This window comes from Talpa europaea, assembly GCF_964194135.1.
Source record: "Talpa europaea genome assembly, chromosome: 6".
In the NCBI taxonomy this organism is placed as follows: Eukaryota; Metazoa; Chordata; class Mammalia; order Eulipotyphla; family Talpidae; genus Talpa; species Talpa europaea.
In genome coordinates, this window is record NC_140072.1 from 64,260,370 (window position 1) to 64,275,631 (window position 15,262).

A 15,262-nucleotide genomic window follows, 5' to 3' on the forward strand; every position below is an offset into this window, starting at 1 on the left:
ACAATCGCGGATTACCTTTTCTGCCTCACAAAAGTTTGCCCCACAGCACCATGGGCCCCTAACGCCGGTCAACATCGCAGGCAAGACCCGAGCTCCCGGGTGCAGCAGCCTCACCGGCGCGCGGCGGGCAGCCTGCAACGTCACGGCAGCGCCGGGCGGCCTGTCAGGTCCCCTCCGGTGCCCCCGCCTCTTCCCGGCGCCGCTTTCTGGAAGATTCGTGAAGGCCGTGAGTGCATACCGTTACTCCACGGCGGGCGGTAATCCACGTCCATCCGTCCTTCCCGAGCCCAACGAGACCCAACTAAGCTTGCCATGCCGGAGAACGTGGCACCCCGGAGCGGGGCGCCTGCCGGAGCAGCCGGCGGTCGGGGGAAAAGCGCCTATCAAGACCGCGATAAGCCAGCCCAGATTCGCTTCAGCAATATCTCCGCCGCCAAAGGTATTGCTCCCGGGTCTGCCCCGCGGCCCTGCGGGTCGAGCCCTGAACGCTCACGTTGGTCTTGAGTGAGCGTGTATCTTTAAGATAATTTACTCTGTCATCCCACAGTTCTGTGGAGCTCCGTGGAGGTATCCTTTTCTGCCTATAATTCCCGACCCCGAGAATGGAGGCCTTTGGACTTGCCCATTCTGGGCTTTAGCGGCCCATAAATTTTCGCTCTAGGTTGTGCGTCATTCCTCACACTTCAGAAAGCGTCCACGGCCCCCATGCAACGGTCTCTTGCGATCTGACAGTTTAAAACTGTCGCTTATCTGCTTATTAGGTCCACTGGTAGAACGTTGTTTGCACAGTACTTTTCAGTTGTCTTGTTACTGTTGAAGTACCACTTAAATCAGCTTCCCTCGGCTATCAGTGTAAACGCTCCAGGCCTACGTGGGGTGGGATCCATGGTATTGGGGTGCGGGGAACCGACTTAACTGTCTTGTTTGGAAATAATTATGAAAAAATACATTGCACGTTTATGGCCTCTGCATGTGCAGGCAATCACAAGCAAAACGTCGTAGTTTGCTATGCTCTGCAGAACAGTTTTGCCTACGGTGGAAATCAAGAAGACCAGAGTGTCATTGTTTTGTAAATCGTGGCTTTGTCACCTTTCATCATTTGTTGAGGTTCCTTAACTATAAGATTGTGAAGGAAAATGTTTCTTTTTTTTTTTTAAGAGTAGTGAGAATTAAGAAAATTACAGTTGAAATAGAAGAGTCTGGAAGGAAAAATGAGAACAAAGGCTTAGTGCCTGTGGTGTGTATTAAGTACAGTGAATATTTTATTTGTGTTAGAGCATAAGATGCCAGATAAGAGATTGAAAAGATACGGTTGGACCAAACTTGGAAGAGTCTGGAAAGGGTTTGACAACTACACATTGTTCTTCAGGAGAATAGCTGACTTGTAGGATTTCTGTGAGGATTGGATAAGCCAATCCCATGTATCAAAGCCTTAGAAATATTTGAGGTCATCAGTCCAATTGACTGATGTGTGATGATGCTGAAAAGAAAGATACACCGAAAGGAAAGATGGTTGAAGAAGAAAAAGTGGATTCCACTGTGAGCCTAATGAGTCGGAAAAGTCAGAAGGACCCTAAGGGGAGATTAAGAGTCACAAGGAAATTCAGGATAGAATAAAAATACACACACACCCCCACACACAAACACCCCGAATACAGATGTGGTAGATAATTAGCTCAGGAACATTGTAAAACTTATTACACTAGAAACAATATGTTTAAGTAAATTTGGGGGCCATCTGGAGGGCTACAGAAACTACATGAGGTAGATTTTCCGCAAACAAGATAAAGAATGAGGTTTACTTTAACCGAAAAAACCACTTCAATTAACTGTGAGCCTGACCATCAGTGAGGAGCCTTAATAGAGCCAGAGGGGCACAGCTAGTTTTTCAAGTCACAGAAACTGATTAAAAAAAAAGTTGTCACTTGTGTCTTTAGTTTAATTTGGGGAGTCAAATTAAATTAGTTTTTTTTTATTTTGGTGTTACCAGAAAAGTGAATGATAGTATCATTGGTTGATGATGTGAAAACCCACACATGCTCACAAAAATAGTACTAATTTAGTACTGTTCAGCATGAGTCATTTAAGACTCTCCTTGTACTTACTCTCTGGCACAGTATGTTAAACTTGAGACAGTTTTGGAGATAAAAGTAGCCTAAAATCTTTTTTTTTTTTTTTAAGATTTATTTATGTGTACAAGAACTGGGGTACAGGCCAGTGTGTGTAGAGGGGAGAGGATTCACCAGAGACAGAGTGGGGAACAGAACAGACAGATCGACTGAAATACACTGCTGAGGGGAGCAGCAGGAGAGTCAGGAGAGGCCTGCTGCGCCATGTGGGTAGCTCCTGGTGGGGGATCAAACTGGTGCTGCAGTGGCTGCGCATAGCTTGGTACATTGCGTCTTAACCCCTTGCGCCACCAGGAAGGCCCATCTTTTCATTTTTGAATAGTGTTTCTTTAGCTTTTTTTTTTAAATGTAAGGAGAGTATTCTTAAGGTGAATCAGTGGAATTGTGGCCATTTGAGCCCACTAAAATCACCAGAAAATACTGTGTGATACCCAGTAATACTGACTAAATACTTAGGAACAGCAGCTTAAAATTATGCAATAATTAAGTAAAATATAATTTTTAGGTCATACCATTTTCTCTTAAAATCTTTAAAATTATGTATTGTTGACTATACAGTAAGTAATGCAAAGCACTGTGTTATTTAGGGAGTATACAAAAATAAGTGTATAATATCAGCCCTGTGTGGGGGTGAGGTAGTATATGAGAAGGGAGACAATTTAATAATGTCTTATGGTTTTGTCAAAGAAATGGGGATTTTTTTTAAAAGGTTTATTTATTTATGCATATAAGAGCTGGGATACAGGCCAGAGATGTGGGGGGGGGTGAGAGGATTTACCAGAGACAGAGTGGGGAACAGAACAAGCGGATTGACTGAAGTACACTGTTGAGGGGAGCAGCAGGTGAGGCAGGAGAGATCTGCTGCACCATGTGGGCTGCTGCCTGGTGGACCTGGGATGGAACTCATGCTTCAGAGGCTGCAGATTGCTTCATAGTGCAGTGCTGAACCCCTTGCACCACCAGGGAGGCCCAAAGACATGGGGATTAAGTAGTTTTCATCAATTCCAACTTCTCTTAGAAAATAACTGTAGGCCCTCCCCGGTGGTACAGCGGTTGAGCACTGTGCTGTGAAGCTGCCCACAGCCTCTGTTTTGCCGGTTCAATCCCTGGCCGCCTGTGAGGGTCCCACATGGTGTGCATACCTCTCCTACGGCGCCCGCTGCTCCCCTCAGCTGTGTACTTTGTCAGTCTGCCTGTTCTGCTCCCTGCTCTGGCTCTGGTGAATTCTCTCACCCTCCCGCGCTTCTGACTGTACCCAGTGCTTATATGTATGTATGTATGTATGTATGTATGTATGTATGTATGTATGTATGTATAAATAAACCTAAATAAAGTTTTTTTTAATGTATTAATAAAATGGAAATGTGCCCATGGACAAGTATTAGAATAAGTAATTTTGGAATGCTATATGGTTTATACAGTGATGTTCGATAACATGCTGATCATAACTGACAGGTACAATTTTAGTTTTGCTTTTATTTAGTTGAGGTTTTGACCCTCTGTGTGTGTGTGATGCTTTCTGTTTGAAGGGGTTTTTATGTATAAACCAATTTCATATTAGTGAACAAGTCTTTGCCCTCAGAAATTGCATGCCATGGTTAAGGGAGACAGTAAACAAACAAATGAATTATTATAGTCTTTCCTACTGTAACTTGTCTTTATAAGAAATGGAGAAATAATATAGCCTTCAATCAGAGCTCATAACAAAGTTGTACCATTTTGCCATATAACGGAAGATAAGTAAATTTTCAAAATTTATTCTGCTATAGACAGAACACAAATATAGTGTACAGTAACTTCAACAACAAAAGGTGAAATGTATGATTAAACTAATAAAATAATCATTAGATAATGAATTTTCTTTATCTTGGTGTTCATGAACTGCTGTATAGCTTTTCCTAATAAGGACAAAATTATTATCTGAGAGAAAAATTGCTTTGCTCTTTAAAATGTCTATATTTCTTTTTCCTCTGTTTACAGCTGTTGCTGATGCTATTCGAACAAGCCTTGGACCAAAAGGAATGGATAAAATGGTAAGAATCATTCATTACTTACTGAGTGCTACCATCTGCAGTGCAAGATCTCTCAATAGAGGGTTAAAGTGTACTATTTGAAAAGAGTTCTTACTTCATCAGCACATACACTAAAAATTGGAATGATTTAGAGCAGATTAACATGGCCACAAATTTGTGAATCACTCCATATTTTTTAAATAAAAATATTAAAGTAAAAAGGTGTTAGAAGGCTCTTTAACAGTTCACAAGAGGGATAGATTACTTTTGTGATGAATAGCAGCCAACTGTAATTCATATTTTGTTGCTTTAATGTTTTTTAAGCAATGAATGTGCATACACGAAAGAGTTTATCAATTGTATAGTGAGTTGGAAAATAGTTAAGATTAGCTATAGGCTAATCTTCCTTATTGAAGGAGTTCATCTTCCTTATTGATAGAACTCTAACCCGACTTACGTCTCTGCATTTTCAACTGTACTTGCTGACTGATTAATTGCATAAAACAGATGCATTCTGATAATTTTTGAATACTCATTTCAGTACTACGTTAACATCCAAAATAAGACATAACTAAATAATGAGGATTGTCTTGATGATATACACATCATTGTTTCCTCTAGATATTTTTAAATCTGTCACTCTTAGTAGTATTGTTAAATTTTGTTGAGAAGATGTCATATCTTGACTGTAAGGATTGTGTTCCCCACATTCACAGGACTACCTTTTTACAGATCCATGGCTTTATTTGTTTTTATTAATAGAAATCCAAAATGATAGTGATTTTTTTTTTTTAATTTATTAGAAGACCTGAAGTGTAGGCCAGCAGTGTGGTGGTGACAACAGGATTCACCAGAGACAGTGGGCAGGAGAACAGGTGGAAATACACTGCTAAGGGGAGCAGTAGGCGAGACAGGAGAGGTCTGTTGTGCCATATGTAGTTTAGCTCCCTAGCTAGGGATCAAACTCGTGCTGCAGTGACTGCAGATAGCTTCATAGGTTGTGTCTTAACCCCTCGCACCCAGTGCCCAGGCACGGGGAGGCCCACTGCCTATTCTTAAGTCATTATGCTAATATAAGAAAAAAGAATTTGAAATTAAATTTGCAAACATAAATTAATTTCTTGACGAAGAAGTACTAAAATAAGTAGACCTGTTAGGATGTCACATTAATCGTGGGTAAAGATCAAAAATTATTTGAAATATAACTTGGCTAAAAACCGAATTTTGCAGATTCAAGATGGAAAAGGTGATGTAACTATTACAAATGATGGTGCCACCATTCTGAAACAAATGCAAGTGTTACATCCAGCAGCCAGAATGGTAAGTGTGATTTTAATAAGGCTTTCTTACTTTAAGTGTATTTTTTAATATTTGGTAAACAGATAAATTTATTTGATCACATGATACTTAAGCATGGTGAAATTTTTTCTCTTTATGCCAGGCAGGAATATCTTTAGAATATATTGTGTGCCCAGCTTTGCCCAGATTTTTGTGATAAAACATGAATCATCTTGTCCTTGTCAATAGGAATGTGGCATACAATTGAGAAAGAGGAAGAATAAAAACATGAATTTGGTATAAATGGTAAATTCAGTGGGTGTTAGCAGAAGAGAACAAGATAATTTTATTGTGTGCCAACTAAATCATGTCTAAACTTACCCTGGCACTTACTAAAACCAATTATCAATTTGGTTAGGGATTATAATGATGATTCCGGTGTCAATGAAAAGTCATCACATCAGCAAAAACAAATTCCTACCCATTAAAAAATATCTGTTGGTTATGTGGAGATGAGTTGTTTGTTTGTTTTTTTAATTTATTTATTTATGCATACAAAAACTGGAGGGTAGCCCCGAGGTGTGGGAGGTGAGAGGATTCATTAGAGACAGAGTAGGGAACAGAACAGGCAGACTGAACTGAAATACACTGCTGAGGGGAGCAGCGGGCGAGACAGGAGAGGCCTGCTGTGCCATGTGGGTAGCTCCCTGGCCAGGGATAGCTTCACAGTGCAATAGCTTCACCTTGCGCCACCCGGGAGACAACAAACTGGTACTCTGCTCTCATCTGGAAAGCGTCATATTGTTGCTGCCAAGCCTATGTGCTATCTATGGTATAACATTTATACTTCCTGACAGAAACTTTTCATGTTGCTGGGAAGAAAAAAATCTAGTCCATAGCTAAAAAGGATATCATATCATCATATAGAGACAGTATATGGAATTTGGTGTGCCTCTGATACATTGGTCATCGTTTTTAAGTGAAACCCAAGATGGACAACGTATCAGAACAATTGTATTTAATTTTATGATGTTGATAATCAAATTATGTTCATGACACTGATTTAAATATTACTGGGTTCTCACATTTCTCACTGAGTATCTTGGCATGTCTGTTCACATAGCTGGTGGAGCTGTCTAAGGCTCAAGACATAGAAGCAGGGGATGGCACCACATCAGTGGTCATCATTGCTGGTTCTCTCTTAGATTCCTGTACCAAGCTTCTTCAGAAAGGTGGGTAGTATATAGGACATGCTTCTTTACAGAATAAAGACTTGCAATAACTAATCTCTTTTTAATCAGGGTTTTTAGTTAAAATTTGCTTGATTTGTCATAGAATGAGGGAATATTTGCTTGTTTTTGTTTGTTTGGTTTTTGGATGTGAGTCTTTGTTTTCGGCCAGGCTTTCTTTTTTTTTTAATGTAGAAGATCTGAGGTGTAGGCCAGAGATTCGAGGGGCATAAAAGGATTCACCAGAAAGAGTGGGGAACAGAACAGGCTGGTTTTACTGAAATATACTGCTAAGGGGACAGCAATGGGCAAGATAAGAAAGGTCTGCTGTATCATATGTGGGTTAGCTCCCTGGCCAGGGATCAAACTCAGGGTGTAGAGTTGAAAGCACTGAGACTTAACCCCCAGGCCCCCTGGGAGGCCCCCAGGCTTCTTTTTGAATGGAACTTAAGATTTTACTTTTCAAAAGAGAATGGTGGTGGATTACTACTTTAGGCACTGGATGAGAATGTTGATTTGGGTGAGAGTATTGTGGATTCTTGGTTTTTAGACTATTAAATCATAGTGGTCATTTACTCATTACATATTGGGTTGTTGGAAAAGTCATGACACATTTTTGCTTGAAAAACAAAAAATACATCATGTTTTTTTTCTGACAACGCAGTAGGTTTGTGGTGTTTTGAAAAGTATTAAGATTTTATTTTAGTCTGAAATAGCACACAAGCATGTAATGGATCTGTCCCTAATATAAATGGAAATAAATTATTGGCCATAATTACCAGTTAAGACTATCCAAACCATTATATTCATTTTATATATTTATTTAAATTATTTAAGAATAATTTAAGATTTATGACCGCTTTGGAATTTTAGTAAGTAGAAAAATTTAATTTGTAACATAATGTAGTTTATATGTTACAGTTAAATAACTGGATTTTGTCAAATGACAGGGATTCATCCAACCATCATTTCCGAGTCATTCCAGAAGGCTTTGGAAAAAGGTCTTGAAATCTTAACTGACATGTCTCGACCTGTGGAACTCAGTGACAGAGAGACTTTGTTAAATAGCGCAGCCACTTCATTGAACTCAAAGGTGAGACAAACATTGAAAAGGATCATTGTCAAATTAGGATTTAGGGTTAAGAATCACAGCTCTTGGGCTTACTTTTTTTCTTTTTATGCTATAGAGTTCATAAGTATTGTGTCCCAAGAGTGACTAGGTAGATCAAATAATTTGTGCAGGTGAATTAATTAAAGTGAAATTTACTTCTTCAAGGCTTGCAGATACATCATATACCCCATTTTTCAAGTTTAATGAGATTGATAACTTACCTGTGACCCACTAAGAGAGCTGAGATTTGAACCTAGGACAGGGCTGCCCATCTGTGGTTCATCTCTTGTCGTCAAACTTGAAACTGTTAAGTTTCTTGGGAATTCTTTGTTTTCTGTCATGTTCTGTATTCACATACCCCCGTACTTTTTCCTTTTCATCAACATTATAGTCATAGATGTCTTTGTTAACTAGAAAATTAGATCTTAGTACTGATTCTGAGTGACAATGTTGAATGTTCCTAGAACTAATCTAGATAGAACAGCAAAATAATTATAAGCGTTGGTTATCAGAATATAGACTGATTGGATTCAGTGCTGGTTATATCACTTAGCTATGTGACTCTTTCAGATTGTTCACCTAAAGATTGAATGAGTGTATGACTGTAGAGTACTAAGACCACTGCCTAGTTTATAATAACTATTCAATAAAAGCTATTTATTGAGCTATTTTTAATTAGCCCTCATGGTTAGGTGTACAAAATATAATATCCAAATCACATTTATTTTAGATAGGGAATCTCCATATAGAGTTGATGTGCTTTTTTGGATTTCTATAGAATTATCGTTAATCTAGATGGTTCCAGTATTACTGTATTAGTAAAAAAAAGGGGGGGAACAAGCATATTTTTGGGGGGGGGACCCTCGCCGACAGCTGGGGAACGAACCGGCGCTGCAGAGGCTGCAGGCAGCCCCGCAGCCCAGCACTCAAATGCTGTGCCACCAGGGGAGGCCCCATATATATTTTTATTGTGTATCCTTGTGACTAACAGTCTGAGTAGAAAATACAGTCGATGTGGAATGTTTTCTTATGTTCCCAATACCTTCCCCCACCAAAAATAGTGATTTAAATTACTTCTCTAGTATCTTTGTCACTAAAAAAAATAGGGCTTTTTCCATTGTGACTTTAATTTTGCTGATTTTCATCTTTTTTTAATCTAGGTTGTGTCTCAGTATTCAAGTCTGCTTTCTCCAATGAGTGTAAATGCAGTGATGAAAGTGATTGACCCAGCCACAGCCACTAGTGTAGATCTTAGGGATATTAAAATAGTTAAGAAACTTGGGTAAGCATCTTTACTTATCATTTAAATATTAATTTTGAAAGTAAATATAAGCTACTGACAAAAACAAGTAAAAAATACCTAGATGAATGTCACAAACCTTTTTTTTTTTTTTTTTTTTGGTATTTTCTTGAGAACTTATATTGTGGGGATCTTAAGAATTCACTTTTCCTTATGACAGGACAATAATATGATCAAAGAGGTTCACTAGTGGGGCACTAGTAAATGCGAGGCTGGAGCACATTTTATTGGACTAATGATATTTAATCTGTTAAAACTGCAGGTTTCCACCCTTTCTTAATTATCCACTTGTTTTCTTTTTTCTTAGTGGAACAATTGATGACTGTGAGCTCGTGGAAGGACTGGTTCTCACTCAAAAGGTGGCAAATTCTGGCATAACCAGAGTTGAAAAAGCTAAGATTGGTCTTATTCAGTTTTGCTTATCTGCTCCCAAGACAGACGTAAGTAAAACCAAATGAAATTGGTTCCTTGTTTGCATGTTTAACTTTCTAATAAGTTTTATTTAATAAAATAAAAATAGAAAATGTTGATTCTAGTGATTAACAAGCATAGATCTCAAAGAAAAGAAAAATTGAGACCAAACTAGAAATTGTTGAATGTCAAACATGAAATCTATACTTGCTAAAGATTATAATTGATCATTTACTTACCAGGTGAAGAGATAACAATTAGGATATGTCTGAAATAATTCATTCCGGGGAAAATGGAATTTTCAGTTTATTTTAGCTTTTTGAGAACAGAAACTTTTGTCTATCCTTCAGTAGCAGGCGAGCTTTTGCCCTACATTATCACAGATGGAAATTTATACTTTTTGAATATCTATAAACTTTTAAGAAATTGTTTTTCACTTAAGATATTCCCATACCTACTGGTCATGTCATTCCCTAAAGAGGCTACTTGATCTTAGTACCTTACTCAGATTTGCTCTCGTTTTACACTGTCAACATACAGTTTTTTCTGTTTAGCCTCGTTTCCCAAAAGTTTGTTTTTTTGTTTGTTTGTTTGTTTGTTTGTTTTTTTAAGATTTATTTATGCATACAAGAACTGGAGTACAGGCCAGAGGTGCAGGGGGTGAGAGGATTCACCGGAGACAGAGTGGGGAACAGAACAGGCAGACTGACTGAAATACACTGCTGAGAGGAGCAGCGGGTGAGACAGGAGAGGTTTACTGCACCATGTGGGCAGCTCCCTGGCCGGCCGGGGATCGAAGTCATACTGCAGAGGCAGCAGACAGCTTCATAATGCTGTGCTTATTAACCCCTTGCACCACCAGGAAGGCCCCTTTCCAGACAGTTTCTATGCATGTCTATAATTGTTGTTTGGGATGATCTGGTTTATACCATATATGATATGTTCATTAAAAACCTCTTTTTTGCTTAAAAACTCTTATACTGTTCCTTTTTTTCCTGGACAGATGGATAATCAAATAGTCGTTTCTGACTATGTCCAGATGGACAGAGTGCTGCGAGAGGAAAGATCCTATATTCTAAATTTGGTGAAACAAATTAAAAAAACAGGATGTAATGTTCTTCTTATACAGAAGTCTATTTTAAGGTGTGGGTCTATTTATTTTGTTCACCTTTAATAATTGTTCCCCTATAGCAGTCTGTTAAGAAACATTTGAGGTGGTTAAACCATTAGAAATCTAGAGTGAATCTGCACATTGTTGTATTCTGATAACCCCTCTAAAGTACATTCTCTTCCCATTGTGATCATGTAACTGATACATATAATTTTTCTAGACTAAGACCCTAAATATTTAGCAAGTAAATGAAATGCCTTGTTTTTTTAAATTAGGTTTCAACTAATATTAGCTAATTAAAAGAGGTGTTTACTTAAAAGCCCATGCAATTGTTTGCTTTGAAATTTAGAAGTTTCTGAGATAATGTAGTATATTCCATAAATGGAAAGAGTCCTCTACAATTTGAAATTATCGCTGTTTTTTAATGTTATTTTCTAATAGGTAAACACATTCTCATACACTTTGTTAAGTCATTATGCCAGAAAGTACTGTGGGTGTTCCTTTCATATAGAAACTTTATGAAGAATTGGGGGGTACCTGATTTTAATTCCAAGTCATGTAATATAGCTAGTATCGCTGAGTAAATTGCTGTCAGAAGTGAAATTTGCATATCTATAAAACATTTTAGTAGTACATATATATGTATGAAGAGAATTAACACAATCAGAAAACTCATATTTTTGATAATAATAAGAAATGTACTTGTAAAAAAATATGTGAGTAAGACACTATGTTCAGAGTAACACAGAGAGCCTTCTATTCCAGAATCACAAGATTGTCTGGGGCATTATTTCAGACAATTTGTGGGAAACTATACATTTGTGGAATCTTGAATTACACGTTCTTAAATTCTAAACTCATGAAGTATCAAATAAGTTCTAATTTTCAAAGATATTCTCATTTAGTAAAGTATCTTCATAAATAATTTGAGTCATTGGCTATTTAAGCAACAGTAAAATAATGAAAACCCTAAAAAGTGGCTAGGCTAAGCAGTAAAATGCTTTCTTTTCTATTCCAGCATTGACATAATCATCAATTTTGTATTTTAGGGATGCTCTCAGTGATCTTGCATTACATTTCCTGAACAAAATGAAGATTATGGTGGTTAAAGATATTGAAAGAGAAGACATTGAATTCATTTGCAAGGTAAAATATACTTAAAATCTGTATGTTTGAAAATGCCCATTCATCAAATGTTGTCTTAATTTGTGGATATGTCGAATTTTCCCAGACTATTGGAACCAAACCAGTTGCTCACATTGACCAGTTCACTGCTGACATGCTGGGATCAGCTGAGTTAGCAGAGGAGATCAATTTAAATGGTTCTGGCAAACTGCTCAAGGTAACAATATCATAATCTCTTACCTCCCTGGGTTTTTTGATGTTTTTTTAAACCAGTATTTCAAATGGCTAATTTGGAATTTGCTCATTACTAAAGATTACAGGCTGTACAAGCCCAGGAAAAACAGTTACAATTGTTGTTCGTGGTTCTAACAAATTGGTAATTGAAGAAGCTGAGCGCTCCATTCATGATGCCCTATGTGTTATTCGCTGTTTAGTGAAGAAGAGGTAAGATAAATTGCTAAGTAACATTTTGGATATTAAAATTCCTGTGTTTGCTATTTTAAAGCTATAAATAAATTAATAAAATTGACTTTGTGCTGGATAAAATAAGCTAAAAATCTGTTTGTGAATTTCAGAGCTCTTATTGCAGGAGGTGGTGCTCCAGAAATAGAATTGGCCCTACGATTAACTGAATATTCACGAACATTGAGTGGTATGGAATCCTACTGTGTTCGTGCTTTCGCAGATGCAATGGAAGTTATTCCCTCTACCTTAGCTGAAAATGCTGGCCTGAATCCCATTTCTACCGTAACGGAACTGAGAAACCGCCACGCCCAAGGAGAAAAAACCACAGGCATAAATGTCCGAAAGGTACCAGTTTAATCTTTAATTGTCACAGAAAGTGTTAATATAAATGTTAAAAGCTTTGTAAGCATTTGCTGAAGGGAAAGCTTTGTAATTTAGACTAATCTTAGATTTATTAGATCTGCATGCAGCTTAGTTAATGAATGAGAATGGGGATGTGTATATTTTTTTTTTTTAAGATTTATTTATGCACACAAGAGCTGGGGTGTAGCCATAGGTGTGGAGAGTGAGAGGATTCATCAGAGACAGAGTGGGGAGCAGAACAGGCAGGTCTACTGAAAGAACAATGCTGAGGGGAGCTGCAGGCGAGACAGGAGAGGTCTACTGCACCATGTGTTTTAGCTCCCTGGCTGGGGATCGAACTTATGCCACAGTGGCTGGAGAAAGTTTGATAGCACTGAGATTTTAACCCCTGCATCACCAAGGAGGCCCAGAGATGATGTCTTCTTAAGTGAGAGTTTTATTCATTCATTAAAGTGTCACTATATGACTTTAGCAAGTTATTCTGAATAACTTGTGAAATCAAGGACAATTGATGCCTCTTAATCCTGTTGTAAAGATTATATGAATTACTGATTAGAAAACTATTACAAAGATACCTGGCATATAGATAGTATTATGTGTATTTAACCATTGTTGCTACTGTGGGCATCAACCTAGTATAGTTACAGTGTGAACACACAGAATATATAATGTTCCCTTTTGTGTTAATGTTACATTAATGTTTCTTTGTTGGAGAGAACAAACTAAAGCAATGGGGAAAAATTGACAATCCAAGGTAATATTTTTTGAATAGTATAACAGTAAAGGAGGGCACTACCTGGTTAGGAAAAAGAAGAAATTTTAGACAGGGAGGCAATGGTTTACAGGTGAGAGAAGGACCAAGAAGTTAAGTTGTTGCTCTTTTAATCTAGACCAGAAGTTATATGTTAGAGATATAGAGAACTTTGAGGTTGGAAAGATGAGATAAAAGGTAGAATGAAGGCCTTCGAGTATTGAGACAGGCATGAGTTTTTTTTAATTTACAATAGTTGGGAGTCACTGAAAGTTTTTTGACCAAGAGGATTAAGGTGATGAAATAAGTATTTTAAGGAGGAAAAACTGAAGACAGAGTTGCATGATGTGATTCAGCAATATTCCTGAGAGCAATACAAAGGCAGAGGTAGACAGACATGGCCAAATTCAGAATTAGGATTCAGAGGTGATTTGAACATTAAAGATCTCAAAACTTGATTTCTATGATTATGTCTACCTAATATTTATCAGGATTTTTTTTTAACTTTTTGTTTTCAAAGATATATTTATTTATGCATATAAGAACTGGGGTGTAGGCCAGAGGTGCAGGGATGAGAGGATTTACCAGAGACAGTGGGGTGCAGAACTGGCAGATCTGAAGTACACTGCTGAGGGGAGCAGCAGGCTGTGCCATGTGGTTTAGCTCCAACTGAGGATGGAACTCAAGCCACAGTGTCTTTAACCCCTGCAACACCAGTGAGGCTCCAGGATTATGTTTAAATAAAAGATAGGGGCCTCCCCGGTGGTGCAGCGGTTGAGCGCCACACTGCGAAGCTGTCCGCAGCCTCTGCAGTGCCTGTTCGATTCCCTGCCGGCCGGGGAGAACCCCACATGGCGTAGCGGACCTCTCCTGCCTCACCCGCTGCTCCCCTCAGCAATGTCTTCGCTCTGTCTGCCTGTTTTGCTCCCTGCTCTGGCTCTGGTGAATTCTCTCACCCTTCCATGCTTATGAATGAATAAATGAATGAATAAATAAATAGAAAAAAGATAGAAGGAGCTGTGTTGGGGTTGGGGAAATGCAGCATTTTTCCTGAAATTAACTTTTCTGAATTTTAGTTGAAATACAAACTACTGTAGAGAAAAGCTTAAAGAGTATCTTACTCTTGACTAGACAAAGAGAAAACTGTTTGAAAGAGCCTTGCAGTAACTACATGGTAACCATGTAGTTGGTGATGTGTGTAATTATAACACTGATAACAACTTGTGCTGATTTTTCAGGGTGGTATTTCCAACATTCTGGAGGAACTAGTTGTTCAGCCTTTGTTGGTTTCAGTCAGTGCACTGACTCTAGCAACTGAAACTGTCCGGAGCATTCTGAAAATTGATGATGTGGTAAGTCTAGATTGTGAATATCCCTGCAAGGTCAAAAAGTCTTTTTTGAAGAGTTTTGGGTGGGGATTTAAATATCATTACTTTGCTAGTCACCAAGAAGATAACATTTAATGCTTTTACATTATTTTCTCACCTTTAAAAATACACAGAATTTGGATAATTGCCTTAAATACCTTTCATCCTTAAAAATTCTGTCATTACAGGTTTTGAATCTTAAGTTTTTTTCTCTTGTCAGGTAAACACTCGGTAATCTGGATCACATTGGCCACAAACCACTAATAGTGCGGCTGGAGTGGAAGATCTCCTTGGTATTCCTGGTTGTCTGGAAGATTGTTTCCTTTATGAATTCCTGTGCCTAGTCTTCCAGTTGGTATTTGCTCGAAATTGTATTGACACAATTTAATGACAATATTAAATATTTGGTTTCAAAAGGCAGAATGGTTTTTTGTTTGGTTTTTTTTGTTGTTGTTTGTTTGTTTTTTTGCATAGAAAAACTAGGGTGTAGGCCAGCGTATGGGGGATTGAGTGGATTCACTGGAGAAAGAGTGGGGAGCTGAACAGGCAGATTTACTGAAATAAACTGCTAAGGGGAACAGTGAGCAAGACAGAGGTCTGTGCCTTATGT

The 15,262-nt window shown here is 38.1% G+C and overlaps 1 protein-coding gene across 1 annotated transcript; it reads left to right on the forward strand.

The window, feature by feature from the left end:
• Positions 1-312: 312 nt before the first annotated feature.
• CCT4 (chaperonin containing TCP1 subunit 4) lies at positions 313-15,111 on the forward strand (the record flags this gene model as incomplete). The annotated part of the gene is made up of 14 exons (XM_084234712.1): positions 313-439; positions 4,110-4,162; positions 5,372-5,461; positions 6,543-6,651; positions 7,599-7,741; positions 8,920-9,041; positions 9,367-9,499; positions 10,474-10,613; positions 11,631-11,727; positions 11,813-11,923; positions 12,020-12,150; positions 12,282-12,516; positions 14,524-14,637; positions 14,873-15,111. The coding sequence occupies 14 exons, from the start codon at positions 313-315 to the stop codon at positions 14,885-14,887; spliced, it is 1,620 nt and encodes a 539-aa protein (XP_084090838.1). The 3' UTR covers positions 14,888-15,111.
• Positions 15,112-15,262: the final 151 nt, after the last annotated feature.